Genomic DNA, 27807 nt, shown 5'->3' with positions numbered 1-27807 from the left:
AACCCGAACCCTGTAGTGTGTATAAATGTTTACTCAGCCTGCCACTGGTCGTTCCCCTGGAGAAGCACTTACTTTGTGCTAGGGGGAACCCTAGTGGCCATTAGCGAAATAAAACTGCTTTCTTGGAATTCCTTCAGTTGTCCGTCCTCCATTCCTCCACTGCGCCCAACAAGAACCGCAGCACAAAGGTTCCGCTACAGTATGTGCGTTGGTTTGCTTACCTGCTTTTTTGGGACTCCATCAAATTCATAAGGTTTTCTTAGGCAGGGAATACTCAGGAGTGGGCTTTGCTAGTTCCATTCTCTGAAACATACCTTACAGTATCTGGGATTCATTAATTGTTTTGTGTAACTACTAACCAGGATTGAGCCTGCTTAACTTCCAATATCAGATGGGACCTGGAGTCTTCAAATACTGACTTTCAATATACAGTAGAGTCTCACTTATCCAACATAAATGGGCTGTCAGAATGTTGGATAAGCGAAAATGTTGGATAATAAGGAGGGATTAAGGAAAAGCCTATTAAACGTCAAATTAAACACCAAAACATCATGTTTTACAACAAATCGACAGAAAAAGCTGCTCAATACATGGTAACGTTATGTAGTAATTATTGTATTTACAAATTTAGCACCAAAACATTGCAATGCATTTAAAACATTGACTACAAAAACATTAGCTACTAACAAATTGACTACAAAATAAAGATAGAATTGCATAAAATGAACTTATAGTAACAAGATTGTCAGAAATTAAATCTGTAGAAGTTCAGTCCTTGCTGCCTAGAGAAACAGATGTGGATCTGAGTGGGAGGCAGACTGCGTTGGATAATCCAGAACGTTGGATAAGTGAGACTCTACTGTAATTTAATTCTAGGGATCGAACACTGCTTCAAAGTTCCTCTTTCTTTCCTCCCTCTCTTTCTTTCAGCCAGAAGTCCCAACTACCAGCTTTAAGACCACTTTGCTCAAAAGAGAAAGGAAAAACCCAGCCTCCTCCTGCAAGTGGGTCCTGATCCACACAGAGCCACCGTGAAAGGCAGACTGTTTCCTTCATGGTTGTGAGCCACAGCCATTGAAATTCACGGTCTGTCCCAGTCCAAACTGAAATGGCCACCAAGGACGTTGCAGCAGCATTGCCACCTCCACTGAGCCTCTGCTTCCGGGTTGCGCTTGACCAACAGCAGGAGGTCAAAACGGAGACACAGGACCTTATGGACGCCGACACAGAGATCCAAGCAGTGTGCATTGGCGAGTCGCTGGGATGGGCACCTCAATTTGAACCGCTACCAGAAAAAGTGGATTGGGAAGTCCAAGAGAAACATGTGTTCCTAAAGGTGACAAAATCCCCTCATTCAGGATGCGGGAACCTGCCATCCACAGAGTCCAGCACCAATGTTTTCCCAGCATCTTTTGAGGACATGGCTAAGGCTTGCAAATCACTGACCAGGGAGTGTAGGATCCAGCAGGCACCAATCCTCTGTGAGGAAAGCAAGTGGACATTTGGAGGATCTAGAATGAGGAAGGACTCCCCAAAAGAGAAAGAAGCTCCTTTTCCAGGGCAGCTGCAAGGAGCAGAGGTGCAGCGACAGCAATTCCGGCATTTCGCTTGCCCCGAAGTTGGAGGGTTGTGCGAAGTCTACGGCCAGCTTTGGGACCTCTGCTGCCGGTGGCTGAGGCCGGAGAGACGCAGCAAGGAGGAGATCCTGGAGTTGGTGATCTTGGAGCAATTCCTGACCATCCTTCCCGAGGAAGTACAAAGCTGGATCCGGGCCCAGGACCCCGAGAGCTGTGCCCACGTGATCCTGCTGGCAGAGGATTTCCTAAGGAGACAGCAAGAGGCCAAGCAGTGGGAACAAGAACGGCAACAGGTGGCTAGATCTGAGCAGGAAGGTGTTGGGGTCCCAAAGGGGAACTGTTGGAGGAAGAATTCAAAGACACAGGGTGCTCTGACACTGTAGAATTAATGCACTTTGACACCACTTTAAGTGCCATGGCTCAATGCTATGGAATCATGGGAGATGTATAAAACTTTATAAGGTCTTTAGTTTTTTCTGTAAAAGAATGCCAGTGTCTCATGATTCCATAGTACTGAGCCATGAAAGTTAAAATAGTGTCAGACTGCATTAATTCTATATAGTACATGCAACCATAGTCTTAATTAGTATGAAAAGTGATCTTGTAGTGTCTTTGAGACTGAAAGAAAGAAGTTGCTTTCCTAAGCTTTCATGGACTTAAGTCTATTTCCTAAGATGCATGGAATTCAAACTATATACACGCCCAATCAAATAGTTTATTGTATAAGCCCAAGGCCATGAGGAAAAGGTACAGGTACGGGGTGCACAGAATAGTACCCTCAAAGTAAACAGGAAGCAAAAGATAAACAAAAGCCAACTTCATGCTTACACAAAGAGCAAAAAATAATGTGAATTACAAATAGTATCAGTACGATTTGAGAGCAAATAGTTTTTAAACTGTTATTTATTAATGTTTTATTAGTATGTCTTTAATTCTATGTAGTAATAATTGGTTATTGTTTTTGTCTATTGCTTATATTATTTTTGAATCTACTGATTTCTGTAAGCACCCCAAGTCTCTTCGGGGAGAGGGGGCAGGGTATAAATAATAATAATAATAATAATAATAATAATAATAATAATTATTATTATTATTATTATTGGGGAGGGTCAAATTAGCCCTTTGAGTCTCGATGGCAGTAGTTGGCAATTTTATCTCGCTCTCTCTTTCTGATCTTTTTTTGCTCACCAAGCATAATGATTTGAGTCATTTAGCGAAAACTGAATATATACATGCCAATATCTCCCTCCACTATTCATATGGTTAGGTTGCTCTAGTTTTCTGGGCTATATGGCCATGTTCCAGAACCATTCTTTCCTGATGTTTTGCCACATCTATGGCAGACATTCTCACAACCTCTGAAGATGCCTGTCATAGATGTTTGGCCATGAAAGCCTTCAACAACACATTGATATGGTTATCCATTCACCTTAGCTTTAGGTGGCACCTTTCTTCCTATCTTTTGTCCCCCAACAACCATAATTAAAATTGTATTTGTCAGCTCATCACCATATATCCACAGTGTTTGCATTTCTATGGCTACTCACACATGCATATACTGTACAAAGATCTGTTCCCAGGCATTTTACTCCATTCATCTGAGGAAGTGGATATCTACCTACAAAAGCTATTTCCACTGATTTTGTTATCTCGGTCTCAGAGGCACTACAATATTTCTTTCAATGCTGGAGGAAGGGATAAACCATACAATTTTGACCATGCAACAGAAGCATGAACCAAAGTTATGTCCTCAGTGGTGGGAGTGAATTTTTTTTTCTCTTCCAAAAGCTATGCTCTGTTGGGAAAGACCACTGGGGAAGGGAAGAATGAGTGTGTTGCTTTGTGATGTGTGCTGGGGAAAACATTTAATTTTGTTGTACAGTGACAATAAAGTTATTCTATTAGTTAAACCATGGCTTGCTAATTCCTCTGAACTATTTTTGGGGGCTTCTGATTCTTAATAAGCGGTTGAAAAAAACAGGATCATATCAATTTTTATGCTTCAGTGGTAATGACAAGCTGCAGTTTTAAACAAGCTAGGATTTGGAAACTGCCAGCAAGCCATGGCTTCAAGTTTTGGCTTGTAGCTGCCTAACAGACCATGACTAGTTTGTGGAGGTCAGTTTGGGCGCAGCGACAAGCCAGAACTGAAGAAACTATGATCTTGATTATGGTATTGACTAATGTGCTTCTCAAAATGGAAACTTTTCCAGCTCGTATTGCTCCTGCATAAACCCAGCCTTTGATGCACTGATTCTGTACCAGCAGAGATGTAACACTTTTACTTCTGTTGCAGGATCTGGTGCCCTTTGTAGAGGTGACAGTGGATTCCCCTGATGGGGACCAGGTTCCATCAGACACTGGGCAGAGACTCCTCCTCAAGGAGATCAAGCAAGAGAGGAAAGGTAACTTTCGATCACTGGATCCAGGGATATTGTGTCTGAGTGACTGATGACCCCATGTTTATTCAGCATGTTGAGCCCAATAGGTTTTATTCTTTGCACTGTGATTCCCAGAATCCCCCAGAGGTTATGCTGGCTGAAGGATTTGTAGCTGTGGTTGTTAGAGTGGTCCAGAAAATTCAACAAATGCTATGTTCAGCAAAAGATAAGAGGGTTTGTCTCACCTCTGCAGGAGTCTACTGTATATCATGCAGCTGTGGACAAGTTTACATAGGAACCACCAAATGCAGCAGCATTGCCCAGACACAAATCAAGGAGCATGAAAGGCACTGCAGACTAATCCAGCCAGAGAAGTCAGCCATAGCAGAGTACTTGAGGAACCAACCATGACACAACATATTATTTGAGAATACAAAATGCTGGACCACTCTCACAACCACCATGTCAGACTACACAGAGAAGCCATTGAAATCCGTAAGCATGTGGACAATTTCAACAGAAAGGAGAAAATCATGAAAATGAACAAAATCTGGCTACCAGTATTAAAACATTCTAAAATCAGGACAGTAAGTAAAGAACAACACCTAGAAGACAGGTGAATTCCAGACAGGAAACAATCAGGGTCAGCTAACACCTCCCAACAAAGGATTCCCCCAGGCAGGAAGCAGTCAGACCTTGATGCTGAAAGCCATTCAATGCTAATCAAGGTGGCCAGTTGCAACGTTCACACCTGCCTGAAACAGACAAGAGTTCTTTCTCCCACCCTGGACATTATTCCACAGATATATAAAACCAACTTGCCTAGTTTCCAATAGACTTCACAACCTCTGAGGATGCCTACTATAGATGCAGGCGAAATGTCAGGAAAGAATACTTCTGAAACATGGCCATACAGCCCGGAAAACTCACAGCAACCCAATCATTGGTGGGATTCAGGCTTTGGATTTTTCCTCTACTCTCCCTGATCTATAGTGATGTTTTCTCCTCATTCGTCCCACTTCAGTTTTGTGCTTCTCTCTTGTTGTTCTTGTGTTGTTCTTGATTTTAATTATTGTGTTTTGGGCATTGAATTTTGCTGACCCCTGTAAGCCTCCTTGAGTCCCCTCGGGTGAGAAAGGTGGGGTAAAAATGCTGTAAATAAATAAAAAAATTAATTGTTTATCTTTTCCTTCAGGTGGCTGCCAGATGTATGAGAAGGAGGAAGAGGATGAGCAGAGGCCGTATTCAGAGGCTGATGAATTATGCAGGCTGTTCCCATCAGAATCCCAGTCCCCCATTCTGAGGCACAAAACCATTGAAGAAGGTTGCAGACTGAAGAAGCTCCTTGAACAGCCACCAGTCATGATATGGGATGAACCCCCTGTGTGTGTGGAGGAAACCAGTGGGCCTGTCCCAATAAGGATGTTCCCTGGGAGAGGGATCAAGCACTTGTGCCCTGAGTGCGGACGGACTTTCCAGCACAAATCGACTTTGATCCGGCACCAGAAGAGCCACACCAATGAAAGGCCCCACGTGTGCCTGGAGTGCGGGAAGAGCTTCCGCCGCAGGGACAAGCTGACCCGGCACCAGCGGATCCACACTGGCCAGAAACCCCACAAGTGCCCTGAGTGCGGGAAGAGCTTCCGGGAGAGAGGGAAGCTGGTCAACCATCATAGGATCCACACGGGAGAGAAGCCCTACACTTGCCCAGTGTGCGAGAAGACATACCGGTGGAAAGAGGAGTTTGTCAAGCACCTGAGGATCCACACCGGGGAGAGGCCTTATGCCTGCCCCCAGTGCGGGAAAGCCTTCATCAGCAAAGCCCACCTGGTTTCCCACCTTCGGAGCCATAGCGGGGAGAAGCTGCACGAGTGTCCCGAGTGCCGGAGGCGCTTTTGCAGCAAGCAGAGCCTCAACAAGCACCAGCGAGTCCATGCGGGAGAGAAACCGTACGAGTGCCAGGACTGTGGACGGATTTTCCATTACCTTTCAAACTTCGCCAAACACCAGAGAATCCACATGAGTGATGAAATTCTATAGTAATAATAGAACGTTATATGTTTTGATACTTTCCTGGCATTGTCTCATTCTTTTACATATCCAGCAGCAAGCCATTGGCTGGATGGTGAGATCTTAGTAGTACAAAGCACCAACAAGTACAGATGGGTGAGAAATTGTATGAGTTGCAAAACTACGGAAGGATTTTTCCTGCCTTTTCATGCCGCTACAAGAATATATTTGGCTAGCAGAGAATGATTGTTTCTTTAAAATTGTAATTGCAGTTGTAATTGAATTTGCAGTCGTAATTGCCTAAAACATAGACACTCCCTTTAAAAACCTTTTAGTTTAAAATATGCACTTAGAGATAAAAATAAAGTTTTCTTTGAAAAATAACATACCTTATTTACTCAGAAACATCTTGTATTAATTCACTATACAGGCACATTTCTTATTAGAGTTGAATATGTAAATAAAAAATTGTTAAATTTTTGCCTGCTAATTCTAGGAATTCCTGTGTCTATATGTTCACCTGCTGGAAGCAGACCATCTATATATATAAATGAGTGATGGCATCACGGCGACCAACAAAACTACAGGCCCCCCAGCCTCGAAATTTGACAACACAACCCATCATCCACGCCTCTAGGTTGATACAACAAAAAGAAAAGAAAAGTAAAGTCCTAATTAGAGGGAAAGGAATAATTGTTTTTATCCAATTGCTGCCAGTTAGAGGACTAATCTCTGCCCACTTGGTCTCCTAGCAACCCACTCAGCCCAGGGGACAGGCCGAGTTAGGCCTCTTCCACAGATTATCTGATTTGCACTGGATTATATGGCAGTATAGACTCGAGGCCCTTCCACACAGCTATATAACCCATTTATAATGAACTTAATGCTAGGGGAAAACCTTTACCTTTTACCTTAACTACCACCAATTCCTCATTACTTTATTTCCCATACCACCATACTTCGCCACAGCAACGCGTGGCTGGGCACAGCTAGTAAGATGCAAAATTAATTTTGCAAGATTCTAGAAACCTCCATTTCTTTCTTTCACTAAAAAACTCCATCAACTGGACAGATTTTTAGCAAATTTGGAGGATTGAACTGCTGTAACACAAAAGGTAGGATTTGCCACCGGTGCAGAAGTCTTCCTGCAGGAACCTAGACGGCCCCCAATATTTCCCCCTACGTATGGTGACTGATGTTGAAACATGAGGAATCCTCACAGAGAAAGTTTCTTATCTTTCAGATGCACCGAAACTGATTTTTTTAAAAATAGTGGTTGGTGATTCTCCCAAGCACGCTTCTCTCAGTGTTGGGAAAGTAGCAGTATTTGTTGTCCTCAATGTGAAAGAACATGTGGATCCAGGATAAGTCACTATAGGCATGTATGGACCCACCGTCAAGACTCTAGTTCTGGAAGACAATCGTATTCGACCATGAGGGATCTGCCATAAAATCATAGAGTAATAGAGATGGAAGAAACCCAAGGGACATCCAGTCCAATCCCATTCTGCCATGCAGGAAACGCACAAAGCACAGGTGGCTGTCCAATCTCTGTTTAAAAACCTCCAAAGAGGGAGCCTCCTCCATACTCAGAGGCAGCGAGTTCCACTGCTGAACACCTCTTCTTACAGTCAGAAAGTTCTTCCTAATGTTCAATTGGAATCTCCTTTTCTGTCATTTGAACCCATGACTCCATTGAGTCCTAGTTTCCAAGGCAGCAGAAAACAAGCCTGCTTCCTCCTTTCACATATTTATCAATGGCTATCCTGTCTCCAGGAGTCCCCGGTGGCGCAACGGGTTAAACCACTGAGCTGCTGAACTTGCTGAACAAAAGGTCTGTGGTTCGAATCTGAGGAACCGAGTGAGCTCCCACTGTTAGCCCCAGCTTCTGCCAACCTAGCAGTTCGAAAGAATGCAAATGCGAGTAGATCAATAGGTACTGCTCTGGCGGGAAGGTAACACCGCTCCATGCAGTCATGCCAGCCATATGATCTCGGAGGTGGACAACGCCGGCTCTTTGGCTTAGAAATGGAGATGAGCACCAATCCCCAGAATTGGACACAACTAGACTTAATGTCAGGGGAAAACCTTTACCTTTACTTATCATGTCTCCAATCAACCTTCTCTTCTAAAGGCTAAACAGACCCAACTCTTGAAGCTGCTACTCATAGGGATTCATGGTTTCCAGACCTTTTATCATTTTAGTTGCCCTCCTCTGAGACCATCATTTCCCTCCATCTGAATGTTGGGCTCCTATCGAGAAAGCTAAGAATCACACTGGCATTTTGCACTGCGGCATCGCAAACAGAGTGATTCTACACTCACAGAAACATGCACAGGGTTGGGAAACACTTCAATCAAATAGGGCTTGCAGAGGCTATTTGGTTTGTCAAAATCTTTCATGTCCAGAATCACTGGGTTACTGTGAGTTTTCTCGGCTGTATGACCATGTTCCAGAAGCATTTTCTATGGCAGGCATCCTCAGAAATTGTGAGGTCTTTTAGAAACTATACAAGTGGGGTTTATATATCTGTGGAAAGTCCAGAGTGGGAGAAAGAACTATTGGCTGCCTGAGGCAAGTGTGAATGTTGAAATTGGCCAGCTTGATTAGCATTGAATAGCCTTGCAGCTTCAAAGCCTGGCTGCTACCTGCCTGCGGGGCTCCTTTGTTGGGGGGGGGGTGTTAGCTGGCCCTGATTGATTCGTGTCTGGAATTCCTCTGTTTTCTGAGTGTTGTTCTTTATTTAGGTGAAGGTTTTTCCCTGACATTAAGTCCAGTCGTGTCCAACTCTGGGGATTGGTGCTCATCTCCATTTCTAAGACAAAGAGCCAGCGTTGTCCGTAGACACCTTCAAGGTCATGTGGCTGGCATGACTGCATGGAACACCGTTACCTTCAGAGCAGTACCTATTGATCTACTTACATTTGCATGTTTTCAAACTGCTAGGTTGGCAGAAGCTGGGGCTAACAGCAGGTGCTCACCCTGCTTCCCGGATTCAAACCTGCGACCTTTCAGTCCGAAAGTTCAGCAGCTCAGCGCTTTAATACGCTGCGCCACTGAGGGCCCCTATTAACAGATATTTCTACAAAATACATTTTTTTAAAAACACGGAACAAAGATTCAACACAAGAATAAAATTTGTGATTATTAACACTGAGTTTTTGGGTGCATCCACACTGTAGAATGAATGCAGTTTGACACCACTTTAACTGCCATGGCTCAATGCTATGGAATGCTAGGAGTTGGAGTTTAGTGAGGCACCAGCAAGGAAGGTTAAAGACCTTGTATAACTACAGCTCCCAGGACTCCATAGCATTGAGCCATGGCAGTTAAAGTGCTGCCAAACTGAATTAATCCTGCAGTGTAGCTGCACCATCTGTAATCTAATGCTCGCCTCTGGAAATCCTAAGGAAATCTTTGGGGTCCTTCCTGCAGCTTCTGCCCTGTTTGCTGCAGAATTAGAGAAAGGGGTTAAGCTCATGGAGTTGGTCCTTCCTAGAGAAGCAGAGGGACTTTGGGAAGGGAAGGGAAGGGAAGGCTGGTAAATGCTAGAATGCAACTCACTTCCTGCCCCGCCTTCCCTGGGAAAATCGGATTTAAATTTCCCAGGCGATGCGAAGGTTTGCTTTATCCCCACCCTTTGCTGCTTGGTGAGTAGGAAAGTTTATCTGTTACCAGAAAAAGAGAAAGCCATGTCTAAGGAGGAGGGTTTCCAATTGAGATTTCCCCCTTCTCTTGGCTGGCTTGAATATCTGTGGGACTCAACTGGTGAAGCCTCTTTTCAAATGCATCTTCTACACTATGCTTCCTTAAAAAGGTTGCCCAGAAGGTTTGCCTTTGCCTCCTTCTGAGGCTGAGAGAGTGTGACTTGGCCAAGGTCACCCAGTTGGTTCCCTTTCCATGGCTGAGCAGGGCTTGGAACCTTTGCCTCCAGAGTGCATCTACACTGCCAAATTAATGCAGTTCGACACCACTTTAACAGCCATGGCTCAATGCTATGGAATCCTGGGAGTTGTAGTTTGGTGAAGCATCAACACTCTTTGTCGGAGAAGGCTTTGTAAAAGTGCAACTCTCAGGAAACTCATAGTTTGGTACCGCTCTCTCATTCTAACATTGCTTGAGTCAAGAACTTCTCATCTTGAGTTATGCAGCTCTTCAAAGAGCCATCGATATAAAGTCAGCCCTCTGTATCCACGGATTCTGTATCCATGGATGCAACCATTCAAGTCATGAAAATATTTTCCCCAAAAAATTCAAAAAAGCCAATCTGTATTTTATACTTGCTCGGGTACCCCGGAATATTTGATACATGTTTTAAATTGCACAAAATGCATAAGACTGTGGTTGAACTACAACTGACATCATGCCGGGTTAACTGCAAGAAACCTCACCAGTACAGTAGAGTCTCACTTATCCAAGCTAAACGGGCTGGCAGAACCTTGGATAAGCGAATATCTTGGATAATAAGGAGGAATTAAGGAAAAGCCTATTAAACATCAAATTAGGTTATGATTTTACAAATTAAGTACCAAGACATCATGTTATACAACAAATTTGACAGAAAACGTAGTTCAATACGCAGTAATATTATGTTGTAATTACTGTATTTACGAATTTAGCACCAAAATATAATGATATATTGAAAACATTGACTACAAAAATGCCTTGGATAATCCAGACCCCTGGATAAGCGAGTCTTGGATAAGTGAGACTCTACTGTACTTAAAGTTTGTTATGTTGGGGAAGTTTGCTCTGGATGCATCATTGGTGGGATTCAGTGTGCTCTCTGGCTGTAGGGTAAACTGCAACAGTGGGTTGAGTTAATCGTGTGGGCTCTGTGTGCCAAGTTTGGTCCAGGTCTATCATTGGTGGTGATCACAGTTTCTCTGGTTGTGGGTGAACTACAACTCCCAGAAAGGAAAGTCAGTTCGCTCCAAACCCCTCCAGTAATCAAATTTTGGCAAATCAGGTCTGTGTGCCAAGTTTGGTCCAGATCCATCTGTGTTGTTATTATAATTATTATTATTAAGGTTCTGCTTAAGGTTCTGCTTTTGAACGCCAGATCCGTCAACGGTAAGACAGCTGTCATTCAGGATTTGATCCTGGATGAGGGGGCGGATCTGGCATGCATCACCGAGACGTGGTTGGACGAGCTGGGTGGAGTGAATCTCACCCAGCTGTGTCCACCGGGTTTCGGGGTGCATCAGCAGGCCAGGGCTGGGGGGCGGGGAGGAGGAGTCGCGGTGATCTTTCGGCAGTCCATTGCCCTGATCAGATGCGCCGTTCCGCAATCTTCGAGGTTCGAGTGTGTCTTCTTGAAGGTGGGAGCCCGAGACAGCTTGGGGATTCTGCTGGTGTACCGTCCACCCCGCGACCCAGCAGTCTCTCTATCTGAGCTAGCAGAAGTGGTCTCCAATTTGGCCCTGGTCTCCCAACAACTCATAGTTTTGGGAGACTTTAACATCCATGCCGAGACCACATTGACAGGTGCAGCTCAGGATTTCATGGTTGCCATGACGATCATGGGGCTGACTCAAGTTATATCTGGGCCCACACATCAGGCAGGACACACACTGGACCTTGTCTTTATTGTGGACGGTGGGACAGTCAGAGTGGAAGAGCAAAATATCCTTCCATTGTCATGGTCTGACCATCATCTGATCTGTTTAAGTTTCGCCGTGTCTTCTAACCTCCGCAGGGGTGGTGGACCCACTAAGATGGTCCGCCCCAGGAGGCTGATGGATCCGGATGGACTTCTGAGGTCTCTTGGGGATCTTCCTGTTCTGGAGACTGGCGATCCTGTCGATGTCCTGGCTGATCGCTATAATAGTGAGCTGGCTAGGGCACTTGACACGATTGCTCCCGAACGTCCCCTCTCGCTTCGTAGAGTCACGTCGACTCCTTGGTTCACTGAGGAGCTGGCTGTGATGAAGTGTGCGAGGAGGGGACTAGAGTGCATCTGGAGGAAATCCACTACTCGTTCCCATCTGACTCCAAGGAAGCCCCTCGGATGATGAACCAGTGCCTGGCCGCTGTGGCGGACTGGATGAGGAGGAACAAGCTGAGGATCAATCCTGACAAGACAGAGGCCCTCCTGGTCAGTTGCGTGTCGGATCGGGGTATCGGGTGGCAGCCTGTGCTGGACGGGGTTGCACTCCCCCTGAAATCACAGGTCCGCAGTTTGGGGGTCCTCCTGGACTCAGCGCTGACGCTTGAGGCGCAGGTGTCGGCGGTGGCCGGGAGGGCCTTCGCACAACTCAAACTTGTGCGCCAACTGCGACCATACCTCGTGAAGTCTGACTTGACCACGGTGGTGCATGCCTTAGTTACCTCTAGACTGGACTACTGTAATGCGCTCTACGTGGGGCTTCCCTTGAAGACGGCCCGGAAACTACAATTGGTCCAGCGCTCGGCTGCCAGGTTAATTACGGGGGCGAGTTACAGGGAGAGATCTACTCCCCTGTTCAAGGAGCTCCACTGGCTGCCTTTTATTTTCCGGTCCCAATTCAAGGTGTATACCATCACATATAAAGCCCTAAACGGTTTGGGACCCACCTACCTTCGTGACCGTATCTCCTATCACAAGCCTACACGATCCCTTCGTTCATCAGGGGAAGCTCTCCTGTCCCCACTCCCGATATCCCAGACCCGCCTTGTGGGAACAAGGGAGAGGGCCTTTTCTGCTGTGGCCCCCCGATTGTGGAATTCTCTGCCCGCGGAGATTAGGCAAGCCCCCACACTAGCAGCCTTCAAGAAAGACTTGAAAACATGGCTCTTTCGCTGCGCTTTTGGAGAGTAACCATTTTATATTTCTTTTCCGTTGCTCCCCCTAATATCTATCCTCCAGAATACCCCACTCCCTTATGACCCTGTTCGCTGTGGTTTTTATTTTTATGTCTTTCTCACCCCGAGTTTTAACTTAATGTTCATGTGGTCTGCCCTTGTTTTTATTGTCTCCTTGTTTTATTTTGTAATGGATATTATTTACTGTATTGTTTATTGTATTGTGTTGTGCTGTTCTTTTATATGCTGTTTACATTGTATTGTTTTGGGCGTGGCCCCATGTAAGCCGCCCCGAGTCCCCATTGGGGAGATGGTGGCGGGGTATAAATAAAGTTTTATTATTATTATTATTATTATTATTATTATTATTATTATTATTATTATTGAGCCCCTGGTGGTGCAATGGGTTAAACCCTTGTGTCAGTAGGACTGCTGACCGAAAGGTCAGTGGTTTGAATCTAGAGAGCGGGGTGAGCTCCCATCTGTCAGCTCAAGCTTCCCATGCGGGGACATGTGAGAAGCCTCCGACAAGATGGGAAAACATCTGGGCGTCCCCTAGGTAATGTCCATGCAAACAGCCAATTCTCTCACACCAGAAGCGACTCAGTTTCTCAAGTCGCTCCTGACAGTAAAAAAAAAAAAATTATTATATTATTATTCTGGATGGCGTAGTCCAAAATGAGGACTTTTCCAGCCTCTGAGATATGTGTGTCCTCAGAGACATTAGTTTCTTAGGCATACACTTCTTATTTTTCTTATTGTTGACATCTATCTTCCTTTTCTTTACAGGAATAATAAAACTCCCCTGCTTCTTACGCAGGTGCATGCCTGAACACAGTGCAGTGTGGTGAGGTCCAAACCATCCCCTGGCCTTGGAAAAATCACTGGTAACATCCATTCAGGACTGAACTTTTTTTTTTGCCAGGAGATAATGTCTGCAAAGCAAAAAGATGCATTCTCTTTGGGTCGACTACATTGGGAAGTTAAAACAGAGCAGCGAGGCCCAGCCGCCCTTGAACTGGGGATAGGAAAAGGCCGCCATGTTGTGGATGAATTTGGGGAGAGAAATGTGCCAAACCACATGAAACGGGAATCACACAAGGAGCCGACTCAGCCATGGGAAGCCCAGTTGCAGGACTTCTTGCAAGCAATGGAATCTTCCAACTCAGAAAGGAAAAATCCACACCAAGACACTTTGGCCTTAAGGGACACGACTCAGACTGTGCTAGGAAATACAAAGCAAGAGGTTCTGATCCAGGTTCGGGCTAGTCCCAACAAGGAAGTCCAGCCATTGGCTAATGATCAGTTGGCCAGAGACAAGGAAGAGGGAGGGAAAGTGAAATCAGAGAAAGAAGAAGACCGTGAGGAAGAGAAAGATGCCATTGTCACTGATGTGCAGTGTCAACGCTTCCGGCAGTTCCTCTACCAGGAGGCTGAGGGGCCCCGAGAGGTTTGCAGCCAGCTCTGGGACCTTTGCCATCGGTGGCTGAAGCCAGAGAGGCACACCAAGGAACAGATTGTGGAGTTGGTGATCCTGGAGCAATTCCTGGCTGTCCTGCCACCGGAGTTGCAGAACTGGGTTAGCAAAGGAGGACCAAAGAGCTGCTCTCAAGCAGTGGCCCTGGCTGAGGACTTCTTGCTAAAACAGCCGCCCGGAGAGAACAGAAGAAATCAGGTGAGAGGATGGTTTTCTCTGGGCAATCTTGAGCTTGACTTCCCGGTAAGTGAAGGAAAATCATTGCAAGGAACACTCTTGTTTGTGAATACAGTGGGCCCACTATATCCATGTTCAGTTCCAGGACCTGACACAGAAACAAAAGAACACGGGCCATCATGCCCCATATCAATTAATAGTGGCAATGCAAACATAGTTAGTTTATGCGCATAGTAAAGGTAAAGATTTTCCCCTGACATGAAGTATAGTCGTGTCCGACTCTGGGGGTTGGTGCTCATCTCCATTTCTAAGCCGAAGAGCCAGCGCTGCCCATAGACACCTCCAAGGTCATGTGGCCGGCATGACTGCAGGAAGCACCGTTACCTTCCCGCCAGAGCAGTACCTATTGATCTACTCACATCTGCATGTTTTCGAACTGCTAGGTTGGCAGAAGCTGGGCTAACATTAGGAGCTCACTTTGCGCCCCGGATTCGAACCACTGACCTTTCAGTCAGCAAGTTCGGCAGCTCAGCAGTTTAATAATTAAGCACATAATTATTAATAAATATTGTATAAACTTTAAGTTATGTGTGTTTGAAAGATAAATTAATTTTGTTTTTTAGGCTTGCATCCCAAAGATCCCAAACTGCAAATGTCCCAGTATCCATAATCCGAAACACTTCTGTTCAAATACATTAAAATGATGATCTTTCCTTTTGATTCAGGAGGTAGCAATATTCAAGAAGGGAGCAGCTGGCTTTTCTGAAGCAGAGGGCACTCCCTTCAGTGCTTGGAAGACACCGCTTTTCATGGAGATCAAACAGGAAGGCGATCAAGGGTCAACCTCATCAGGTAAACATTCCTTACAATAGTGTTTTGGACATTCAGCTAAATGTTTTCTGTTGATTATACATACTGTACATGAAACAAAGCTGTGTTGTTAGAGTTGCTAGGTGAAAGCCAGGATGTGGTTCTTGTACTTTTAATAGAATCATAGAGTTGGAAGGACCTTGTGGGCCACCAAGTCCAATCCTTTGCTCAGTGCAGGAAGTCCCGTAAGTTGTTGTTCAGCTTCTTCTCTGTTGCCCTTAAGATATTTACTCTTACCCTTCAGTCTTCTTTTCACCAGGTTGAACATGACTTAATAATAACAACAACAACAACAACAACGATAAATATTACTTGTCCCTTCAATCTTTCCTCATACATTTTGTTCTCTATATTTCGAATTAACCATGCTGTTCTTCTCTGAACCTAATTCAATTTGTTTATATACTAGAATTGAACATAATACTCCAGATGAGACTTGATCAGTACAGAATTTAGGGAGACGATTACTTCTGTTAATGCAGACGAAAATATTATTTGCCTTCTTTGCTGCAGCATCACACTGCTGGATCATGTTCAGTTTATTTATTTATTTATTGTGTCAGAAGCGAACCGAGGGTACAATTGTAATGTATTTAAAAACACAAAGTTACACACTTGGCATTATATTAAATATCCTTTGACCAGTAGCTGACCACTTGGAGTGCCTCTGGTGTTGTTATAAGAAGGTCCTCCATTGTGCACGTGGCAGGGCTCAGACTGCATTGTAATCGGTGGTCTGTTGTGAACTCCACTTTGTGGCCCCATTTTTAAAGGTTAGCTCTTTATCTCGTGTTGCCAGAGCACAGTTTTCTTTGTGCCCAGGAGGGAATCTCTAATTCGGTATCAGCCATGGCTTGAGGTTCCGGGTTTTAGCCTTCCACTTTTGGATTCTCGCTTGCAGAGATTTTCCTGCAAGTATTTTAGAAAACTATTTCTTGATTTAAGGCATTGGCGTGCTGGTTGATATCCGAACAGGGAATGGGCCGGAGATGTCACTGCCTTGGTCCTTTCATTGTTGACTGCTACTTCCCGGCAGATATCAGGTGGTGCAATACTGGCTAAACAGTATAATTTCTCCAGCAGTGTTGGGCGTAGACATCCTGTGATAATGCGGCATGTCTCATTAAGAGCCACATCCACTGTTTTAACGTGATGAGATATGTTCCACACTGGGCATTTGTATTCAGAAGCAGATTAGCAGTACACAAGGGCAGATGTCTTCACTGTGTTTGGTTGTGATCCCCAGGTTGTGCCAGTCAGCTTTTGTATGATATTATTTCTAGTGCCCACTTTTTGCTTGATAGTTAAGCAGTGCTTCTTCTAAGTCAGAGTCCGGTCCAGGGTACCTCCCAAGTATTTTGGTGTGCTCCAGTGGGATTCCTTGCCAGTTAATTCTCAGAGCTCAAAGCGCTTGTCTGTTCTTACGTTGAAAAGCACACATCTGTGATTAGGAATCAGCTGTAATAGACTGTAAGAGAGCCTAAAGCTTCAGAGAGCTTCTGTTCAACTATTACAAAGCTCCCTGCTTGAACGGTGATGGGATGATCGTCAGCATAGATGAAACTCTCTGTCCCTTCTGGCAGTCGCTGATCACTTGTGTAAATGTTAAACATTGATGGAGCAAGCATGCTCACCTGAGGCAGTTTGGTTTAGGATCAACAATAATCCCAATGTGTTTTTCACATGCACTGTTGGTAAACCAAGGATACCCCATCCTGCATCAGTGCATTTTGTTTTCTTGCTCTAAATGTAAAATTCTATCTATAGAATTTAATTCTATTAGTTTCTAGTTGAGAATTGGAATTTCATGTTTAGCTTTGTTGCTTTATTCCAACAGGAGACTGTAAGGAGCAAAAGCAACTGGAAAAGGTCCCGAGATTAGAGCTGCATCAGATATTGTCCAGAAGAACTGGGCAGAATTTTTCTACTTGGCCTCAACAAGAAGACGCATCCATGAGTCAAGAAGAGGTCTGCCTTGAGCAAGGAGGAGATAAATTTATTAATTCCCAGGGGCGGTATGTGGAGCTTGAGGGGAATGTAGTCCAGCTAACTATTCCCATCAGCGAGGCACAGAAACCTGGAAGTGAGCGAGAGAAGTCATGTGTTCACTGTGGCAAAGACTTCCAACTCAAGTGCAACCTTCAAGCTCACGAGAGAACCCACACGGGTGAAAAACCCTACAAGTGCTCAGTGTGTGCAAAGGGTTTCAGCACAAGAGCTTATCTGATCACCCACGAACGCATCCACACAGGGGAGAAGCCCTACCAGTGTTCGGACTGCGGAAAGAGCTTTTGTGACAATTCGAATTTAATAGTCCATAAGCGGACCCACACCGGGGAGCGGCCCTACAAGTGCACGGATTGCGGGAAGAGTTTTCGGGAGAGGCCGGTCCTTATCAGACACCAGAGGATCCACACAGGGGAGAAACCCTATAAATGTCGGGACTGCGGGAAAAGCTTCAGCCAGAGCTCAGGGCTCCTGGTGCACGAACGGACCCACACACGGGAGAAGCCCTACACCTGCACCGACTGCGGGAAGAGCTTTGGTGGCAACTCAAATCTGAGGGTACACATGAGAATCCACACTGGGGAGAAGCCGTTCCGATGTTCGGACTGTGGGAAGATTTTCAGTGACAGGTCGCTTCTTGTTAGGCATCAAATAACCCACCAGGAGGAGAAATGTTAAGAAAAACAATAACCACAGACTTATTATCTTAGTAGAAACTGTGAAGGTTTGTCTAGAGTATTGCTTCCTAAACTGTGGGTTCCAAACCCTAATGGGCTCCTCTTAGCTCAATGTTGAGGTCATGAAAAATTTGGCAACAGTAAAAGGTTTCGGAACATCACCCATTTACATGTATCTGTTAGCAACAACATGCAGTGTTTACAATGGACTCTGCAGAAGATGCTTCAGCTGTACTCCATAAAAAGGAAAATCACCCTGTTTAGCAAATCTTGCAAAAGCTGATTCATTATCAGTAAATGTTTAATTTTTATTCCTATTTGATATAGCAATATACCTAGGGCCACGTAAAAATTTCTCAAGCGGAAAGGGGTTGCAAATGGAAAAGTTTTACAAGCCCTGATCTAGGGAGCTAACAACCACGGACTTGTTATCAATAAGCAGAAGCTGTGATGGTATTTCTGTGTTGTCTAAAATGTTAAGATACTGATATACAGTTGGCCCTCTACATTTGCAAGTTTCACTTTGGGGGGATCTCTGGTCCTCTAGCATGATTCTATGGTCAACATTTACTGGACGTTAGCCACAAAGTTATCTGGAACACGTAGCGAGAACACTTCTCTGGGCACTTACAGGTCCTCCAGCATGATTTTCTGGTTCCGAAGAGGTTGCCCATAGAGCTGTATGGGAGGGCCTAGGGATTTCTAGAGAAATGTTATCACAGGTTTTAAAAAACTGTATTTTTAATTTGCATTTTTCCACTTTTGTGAAGCAGTCCTGTGCTCCCAACCGCAGCAAATATGGAGGGATGGCTGTAGAGTACAACATGTCTGTCCATGGTTTCTCTTACCCACACTCTAAATCATATCTTTTCCTGGAAGTGATTGTGGACCTCTCTAGGTCCTTCAGTGTGATTCTGTCCAGGCCAAGGATATACAAAATATAGGGTTCACTATTAGCCACAATTTTAGATATCTGCAGGGATCTTGAGGTATGTTCTTCATGGATAGGTAAAGGTAAAGGTTTTCTTCTGACATTAAGTCTAGTGTCAAACTCTGGGGGTTGGTGCTCATCTCCATTTCTAAGCTGAAGAGCCAGAGTTGTCCGTAGACAAAGTCATGTGGCCGGCATGACTGCACGGAGTGCCCTTACCTTCCTTCTGGAGCGGTACCTATTGATCTATTCACATTTGCATGTTTTCAAACTGCTAGGTTGGCAGAAGCTGGGGCTAACAGTGGGCGCTGACCCTGCTCCCCGGATTTGAACCACCGACCTTTCAGTCAGCAAGTTCAACAGCTCAGTGGTTTAATCCGCTGCGCGATTGGTGGTTCCCTCTTCATGGAGACAGGGGTCATATTTTACACATGTTATGGTCCCCAATTCCATGGGGAATGCGTAATCTCTATTCAGTATTATCCACAATGTTAGGAATCCAAGGTGGGTTTTGGAATGTATGTCAATGACTATTAGAGTTCTAATGTACACAATATGGTATAATCCTATGCATCTCTATTCAAAAGTAAGTCCCATAGTTTTAAGTAGGATTTAGACCACACTAAGCAGGAGTGTCAAAGTCATTTTCATGGAGGGCCACATCCGCCTTCAAAGGGCCATTGAATCAATGGATGGAGAACCCGTAGGTATAGAAAACTAACTATAATTTTTTCACATAGTGCTTGGTGCTTTTACCCAGTTTAGGTCTCCAGATGTTATTGAATGACAACTCCCATCACTTTAGATTATCTGCCATGCAAACTGGGAATAATGGGAATTGCAACCCAATAGCACTTGGGGAAAAGTTAAGAGATATTTTAAAGTCAGGCATCATATCTACAAGCCTTATATCTAAATTCATACCCTAATCTGACTAAACAGAGCAAACTTCAGCCTTCCAGATATTATTGCATCACAACTCTCAGCAGCTGTAGTCCTCACATCTAATGATAAGGAATAAAGAAATTGCAGAAGTTAGCTGCCATTTCATACATACATGCAATGTCCGGAAATGTATTTATTAGTTATTTATTTAGAGTATTTATACCCACCTCTTCGGCCCCAAAGGCTTTCAGGGCAGCTTATGGGACAGAGAAGGAAAAGGGAATGGCAGTAAGCAAGGGGATGCAAATGCACTATAGAATGAATGCGGTTTGATCCCTGTTTTAACTACCGTGGCACAATACTAAAGGAATTGTAGTTTTGCAAGGTCTTTAGCCTCCTTTGCCCATGGGTCCTGTGCCTTGCTAAACTACAGTTCCCAGGTTTCCACAGCATTGCTCCATGGCAGTTCAAGTGGTGTCAAACTGTGCTCATTCCACAGTGTAGACACACTATTTTTTATTTGAAATCCACTCCTTTCAAGGAGGAGGCTGCTATTTTGTCCTTTGCCTCAGGCAGCAAAATGTTTAACTAGTTCTGCCATATGGCACTATAATATCTGCAGAGAAAGTTCATTTAATTTTCTAGTAGGGTGAAAACGTCTAGGATGTTAAACTGTACTTTCTATAACTCCCTTGCCACTTTTTGGGGTGCAAGTGGATAAGGTCTGTAATAATAAACGATGACTTGTATATATGTGTGTGTAGGTTTATTTAAAACTAGGAATGATTCTCTCTCCATTCTTAGACTTCAGCTGCTCTTCCAACAGTATTTTATTTTTGTATTAGTTTTGCCTTCCAAGACATGAGGACTAGCCCTGTTACGAGGCTTGGTTGCATCTACATTGTAGAATTAATACAGTTTGACACCATGGTTCCAATGCTATGGAATGATGGGAACTGTAGTTTTGCAAATTCTTTGGTCTTTTCTGCCAAGGAGTGCTGGTACACCACCAAACTCCAGTTCCCAGGATTCCATAGAATTGAGTCATAGTGGTAAAGTGGTGTCAAGCTACATTAATTTAGCACTGCTGATGCAGAGTGGGGCAACTGACAGAACGGATATTAGGTTGCTTTGAGTTTTCCAGGCTGTATGGCTGTGTTCCAGAAGCATTCTTTCCTGATGTTTCGCCCACATCTATGGCAGGCATCCTCACAAACTCTGAGGATGCATGCCATAGATGTAGGTGAAATGTCAGGAGAGAATGCTTCTGGAACATGACAATAATAATAATAATAATAATAATAATAATAATAATAATTATTATTATTATTATTATTATTATTATTATTATTTTATTCTTATACCCCGCCCCATCTCCCCAAAGGGACTCGGGGCGGCTTACACGGGGCCATGCCCAAACACAACAGTATAATAACAACAGCAAGACAATAAAACAAATTACTCAACAATAACACATCAGCATCAATAAAACAGTCATAAAAGGTCAACATACAAATTAAAATGTTAAAAAACAGGAGATGAATACACGGATCTGGGCCAAAGTGCAGAATATTTCAGACAGCCGGAAAACTCACAGCAACCCAGTGATTCCAGCCATGAAAGCCTTCAACAACAGAATAGATCTTGAGTTATGTATCCCACCATTTGTCATCTGTCTTCTTCCCTCCAGATCCTCATGTGTTTTAAAGAAAAAGTTCGTATTCGCAATCCTTCAAACATAGGAGCTCCAGCTTCATCTGTAGTCAGGGATTCTGGGACCTGCAGTCCAAAAACACTTGGAGGACCCAAGTTTGAAATCCACTCTAATGGAAGACAGTGTCCTTTTGAAATAAAATCCAACAGCCAGTCTAGTTGGCGTTTGTAACATAGAAGCAAGTAGCGGATGGAAATAGGAACCAATGTATACTTTGCCTCGGGCAGCCAAATGTTTTGGGTTAGCCCTGAATGTAAATTTGTAATTAAAAAAATCTAACAAAAGCTTATTATTATTGGTGTTGTTCTGGCTAGCTAACAAAATCTTGCACACAGTATAAGGCACAAAGGTGTTTATATTGGATAAGTGAGACTCTACTGTATCTTTATTCAGGTTCAAGAGTCTATATATATAAAAGGTTAATGAAATTTCGGCCTAGGACAAAACAACAAAACTGCACATCCCATAAACACTAAACTTGGCAGCACAACCCCTCATCCATGCCTCTACGTTCATACAACAAAAAGAAAAGAAAAATAAAGTCTTAATTAGAGGGAGAGGAATAATTGTTTTTATCCAATTGCTGCCAGTTAGAAGGCTAAGCTCCGCCCACTTGGTCTCCTAGCAACCCACTCAGCCCAGGAGACAGGCAGAGTTAGGCCTCACTTAGGCCTCTTCCACACTGCCTATAAAATACAGATTATCTGATTTTAACTGGATTATATGGCAGTGTAGACTCAAGGCCCTCCCACACAGCTATATAACCCATTTATAATGGACTTAATGTCAGGGGAAAAGCTTTACCCTTTACCTTAACTACCACCAATTCCTCAATACTTTATTTCCCATACTACCATACTTCACCACAGCAATGCGTGTCCGGGCACAGCTAGTTCACATATATAGGGCAACAATATGTAACAGTCCTTTTAAATATGCCTCATCTCTTCTTCAAATAGTCAAACTTTGGAGAGCATGACAGCCATTACATTCCTGACCAAAAATTCCTGTCAGCTTCTTTTCTCCACTCTCCAGAAGAAGCAAAATATGAACTGTTAATGTCAGTTAGAAAAACCGTTGGTTTGCCTCTGCTAAGCCAGAGGCAGCAACCAATCAGAATGCTGGCTGGGTGAGCCAAGCAGCTGTCGCCATAGCAACCCTTTCCGGTGAACTCATCGCAATATGGAGTCTTTATTTCATATTCCCTCACAATTTGTATTACTCATTATTGCACTGAGATATCAGCTGTTGTATTGGGAATCACTGGGTAAATTCTTGGTCCTGTTGTCGACCGCGTTTTAGGGGATCGGGCCCTTAAGGAGAGACCCGACCCGGTCCTGAGGGAACGGACCTTGGCGAAGCCAAAAGGAGAATATAAGCCGCAATACAACCTGAAGCCGAAATGAAGAAGGTCCGCCAAAGTTGAAGGAAAATCCGCCAAGGAGTCTTTATTGAGCGATTCAGCTGAAAAGGACACTAGTAGCGATCATTCAGTCTACTAGCGTACCATATATCCAAAATAAAGCCATATTTATACAATGTTTCAGTCTGACAGCCCCTTGAATTTCCCGCCCCGCTCCCCCGCCCATCTGATCGCGGATAGGCTAGAAGGTTGAACGAGGCGGGCTTTCGTTTCCCGCCTTGCTCTGCTGGCCCAATGGGGAGCCGCTTTTTGTCCCCACTCGGGCCAATCAGAGAGGAGGAGGCGGGAGCTATTGAAACAATGAAGTGACAGGGCAGGAAATATCAGATTAGTCCTTGCCCGGCCGATTTCTAAAGGGATTAATGACAGTCATCAGGGGTTCCTGTCATGTACACTGATTTCAGATATGCCTTAAGGTGTCAGGGGGGAAGTAAGGATGGGTGGCAATGGGCGCAGCAGGGCGTCTTCCTGAGACGTCCTGGAATTTCCTGAGATATGACAATGTTTGCCCTGGGGGCTGAATCACCTTTAGGACTATACTCCGAATTTGGTGACTCAAGCCTTATATTGTCCATGCAATCTGAATTAGATTGGGTTAAGCTGTAGCAGATTATCCTTTTGTTTTTGGGAAGGGAGGCCTGGGTCATAGGGGCTAGGGTTCATGTTGGGGTCAAAATATTTCCCATTTGATTTCATGATTTGACAATTATATGAGATAGAATGAAAATTAAAATAAAGTTGGAACATAAACCCAGCTGGGAAAAACACATATTTTCCGGGGATCCCAAAGAGTACAAATACATATAGGCAGATAGATAGATTTCATGGAAATAAGGGAGAATCCATAAAAGTGAGTTACATTGCATAAAGGGGAATCATGAATGATATAAACAATTGAAAATATCTGATAAGAACGAAGTTCATAACATCTGGGGAACCCAATATGGAAATTCATAAAAGTGGAGTTTTAGCAGCATGATTTTACAATTCATGAAGTTGTTATCTCTTGCCTCAGAGTGCAGGGATAATCCACAGTAAACTCCAGTAAAAAGTCTCAATCACCTTCTACTATAAATATATGGAATATAGAACATAAAGTCTTGGTTTTTGAACTATCTTTTACAAAGTCCTGGGGGGGAGGGTGGTCACCTCGATCACAGTCCCACCACCAAGATTTAATTTTCTTCCTGAAGGTCAGGAAAGAGGGGGCTGAGGTAATTTCCCTGGGGAGGGAGTGCCATAGCTGAGGGGCCACCACTGAGAAGGCCCTGTCTCTTGTTCCCACCAGTCGCGAAGGTGGGACTGAGAGCAGGGCCTCCCTGGACGATCATAACCTCCGAGATGGTTCATAGAGAGAGATACGTTCGGACAGGTAAGCTGGGCTGGAACTGTTTAGGGCTTTTTATAGGCTAAAGCCAGCACTTTGAAATGTGCTCGGTAGCAGACTGGCAGCCAGTGGAGCTGACATAACAAGGGGGTTGTGTGCTCCCTGTATGCCGCTCTAGTTAGAAATCTGGCTGCCTCCCATTGGTCTACTTGGAGCTTCCGAACAGTCTACAAAGGCAACCCTACTTATATAGAAGAACTCACTAGACAGCAAAGAAAACAAATGGGAAAGTGAGGATCATGGAATATTTCCTGATCCCTTGAAGCATGGAGGTCTTTCAGAAAATTGTCCTTCTTTCTGGCTGGCTGAATAGGGTCATAGAAACCCTTGCCTTCCCCCATACTGAGTATGGGGTGCTTTACTCCCAGACAGTGAGCGTTCTAGAACACTTTTAAAATTCCCCTTTCCATCTTGGAATGCATCTACACTGTAGAATGAATGAAGTTTGGTTCCACTTTAACTGCTATGGGATCCTGGGCCATCAATACCTCTAGGAGAAAAATCTCAAGACCTAAATGGAGTACAGTAGAGTCTCACTTATCCAACATAAACGGGCCGGCAGAACGTTGGATATGCGAATATGTTGGATAATAAAGAGAGATTAAGGAGAAGCCTATTAAACATCAAATTAGGTTATGATTTTACAAATTAAGCACAAAAACATCATGTTATACAACAAATTTGACAGAAAAAGTAGTTCAGTACGCAGTAATGCTACATAGTAATTACTCTATTTACGAATTTAGCACCAAAATATCACGATGTATTGAAAACATTGACAACAAAAATGCCTTGGATAATCCAGAACGTTGGATAAGTGAATGTTGGATAAGTGAGACTCTACTGGTCTGACTTGGCCACGGTGGTCCACGCTCTGGTTACAGCTCGTTTGGATTACTGCAAAGCTCTCTACGTGGGGTTGCCTTTGAAGACGGCCCGGAAGCTCCAACTAGTACAACGGGCGGCAGCCAGATTAATAACTGAGGCGGTATACAGGGAGCGTACCACCCCCCTGCTAAGCCAGCTCCACTGGCTGCCGATATGCTACCGAGCCCAATTCAAAGTGCTGGTCTTGACCTATAAAGCCCTAAACGGTTCTGGCCCAATTTACTTATCCGAACGTATCTCCTCATATGAGCCAGCTAGATCCCTAAGATCATCTGGAGAGGCCCTGCTCTCGGTCCCACCTGCCTCGCAGGCGCGGCTGGTGGGAACGAGGGACAGGGCCTTCTCGGTGGTGGCTCCCCGGCTGTGGAACACCCTCCCCACAAATATCCGACAAGCCCCAACTCTTCTGGGTTTCAGAAAGGCTGTGAAAACATGGCTGTGTGCACAAGCTTTTAACGAGTAATATGATAACGTCGACATGGTCCGATTGAAGGCTGAAGCATGAGGTTTTTAGACAAATGGATCTAATTTACATATGTTTTAATTTTTATAATGTATTTTAATGACGTATTTTTATAGTTTTAATTGATTATATGTACTGTTTTTTGTTTTATTATTATGTTCTTGGCATTAAATGTTGCCAACTGTGTAAGCCGCCCTGAGTCCCCCCGGGTGAGAAGGGCGGGGTATAAATTCTGGAAATAAATAAATAAATACTGTAGCTTGCATTTGTCCCTGTTCAACTTCATTTTGTTAGTTTTGGGCAATCACCTCTAATTGTTAAGACCATTCTGGATTCTGCTCCTGTCTTCTGGAGTATTGCTTATCCCTCCCAGTTTGGTGCAAACTTGATGATCATGCCTTCTAAACCTTCATCTAAGTCAACGGTTCTCAACATGTGAGTCCCCAGGTTTTTGGCCACAATTCCCAGAAATCCCAGCCAGTTTACAAGCTGTTGGGATTTCTGGGAGTTGAAGGCAAAACATCTGGGGACCCACAGGTTGAGAAACATTGATCTAAGTCATTAATAAAAATGTTGAACATAACCGGGCCCAGGACAGAACCCTGCTGATGGCACTCCACTCGTCACTTCTTTCCAGGATGAAAAGGAAGCATTGGTGAGCGCCTGTTGGATTTGTTCGCTTAACCAATTGCAGATCCACCTAATCATAGTTTTGCCTAGCTCACATTTGACTAGTTTGTTTGCCAGATCATGTGGGACCTTGTCAACTATAGCTATGCTACATCCACGGTGTTCCCTGCATCTACCCAACATGTAACTCTATCGAAAAAAGAGATCAGATTAGTCTGGCATGTCTTGCTTTTGATAAATCCATGTTTACTATTAGCGATGACTGCATTTGTTTCTAAGTCTTCGCAGACCACTTCCTTAATGATCTTTTCCAGAATCTTGCCTGGTATCAACGTGAGGCTGACTGGACGGTAATTGTTTGGGTCGTCCTTTTTTCCCTTCTTGAAGATTGGGACCACATTTGCCCTCCTCCAATCTGCTGGGACTTGTCCCGTTTTCCAAGAGCTCTCAAAGATGATTGCTAGTGGTTCCAAAATTACTTCCTCTAGTTCCTTCAATACTCTTGGATATAGTTGATTTGACCCTGAGGACTTGAATTCGTTTAGAGCAGCCAGGTATTCCTGGATGACTTGTTTCCCTATTTGGGGTTGGATTTCCCCTAATCCTTCGTCCAATCCATGTTCCTGAGGTCGAAGTTATTCATTTCAATTGGGTTTGCTATTTTTTTAGTTTCCTGTTGCTATGGTAAATACAGAAACACATCTCTTGTGTATCTGGGGGTCAGACTACAGTATATGACTAATTCATAGCAAACAGACAAAGCAGTGAGGTGCTTAATGTTTCTATAGTGCATAATTAATTAATTTTTGGTATAAATTTTTATTGTGATATGAGAAAAAAATAACAACATACAATCAAAATATATGTATTATTTTCCTTGTCCCGCCACCTCCCCATTTCCACCTGTGATTTCTGACACCACATCATACGGAACTAACAAAAACCTGTCATCATTACACTAATAAATCCCCTGTTCAGTTATTTCGAAATCTATTTTTGTCTTCTTTTTTAAATACCCAAAGACCATTATCTATTTTCTAGCAAATTCTTCTTTGTTTCCTCCCCTTATGACATTAGAGATCATGGCCATTTGGATATACTCTATGACTTTTCTTCTCCAGTCGCCAATAAGTGGTTCTTTTTCACTCTTCCAATATTTTGCTATAAAGATTCTCACTGCCACATAACTATAGTGGCAAATAATGAATTATTTTTAATTGGATTCTCTCAAGTCTGTAAATCTATCAAAAGGTGTAGTGGAATGGCTCATGTCACTTTGGACTGCAGACGGGAGAGGATATCTTATTTTTAAATGTATTTCCTTGCAAAATTAATTTCTCAAGTTTAAAACTAAGCAACAGGCTTGGGTTTCTCCCTAATTGGCTCATTTGAAGGAGAAGGAAAAAAACAAGTAACCAAGACAGGAATGATTTCCTGTCATCGTGACCACTACCCATGAGACAGCATTAACAGTGAACATGAATGATGAGAACTGTAGTCTCACATTGGGAAGAAGATGGCTTCCA

The 27807-nt window shown here is 43.9% G+C and overlaps 1 protein-coding gene across 1 annotated transcript in view; it reads left to right on the top strand.

The window, feature by feature from the left end:
* Nucleotides 1-23031, top strand: part of LOC103278101 (uncharacterized) — a 32545-nt gene extending 9514 nt beyond the window's left edge. The window contains exons 2-8 of the mRNA XM_062969303.1: nt 931-1870; nt 3874-3982; nt 5154-5997; nt 7049-7083; nt 13583-14427; nt 15132-15258; nt 17114-23031. Of these exons, the coding sequence (XP_062825373.1) occupies nt 1109-1870; nt 3874-3982; nt 5154-5997; nt 7049-7083; nt 13583-14427; nt 15132-15258; nt 17114-17961 (3570 nt within the window). The 5' untranslated portion in view covers nt 931-1108 and the 3' untranslated portion in view covers nt 17962-23031. The remainder of the gene's footprint in view (nt 1-930; nt 1871-3873; nt 3983-5153; nt 5998-7048; nt 7084-13582; nt 14428-15131; nt 15259-17113) is intronic.
* Nucleotides 23032-27807: the final 4776 nt, after the last annotated feature.

The sequence above is a fragment of the Anolis carolinensis genome, chromosome 2 (genome assembly GCF_035594765.1).
Source record: "Anolis carolinensis isolate JA03-04 chromosome 2, rAnoCar3.1.pri, whole genome shotgun sequence".
NCBI classification, from domain to species: domain Eukaryota; kingdom Metazoa; phylum Chordata; class Lepidosauria; order Squamata; family Dactyloidae; genus Anolis; species Anolis carolinensis.
This window is presented reverse-complemented; position numbering and strand designations above follow the sequence as displayed.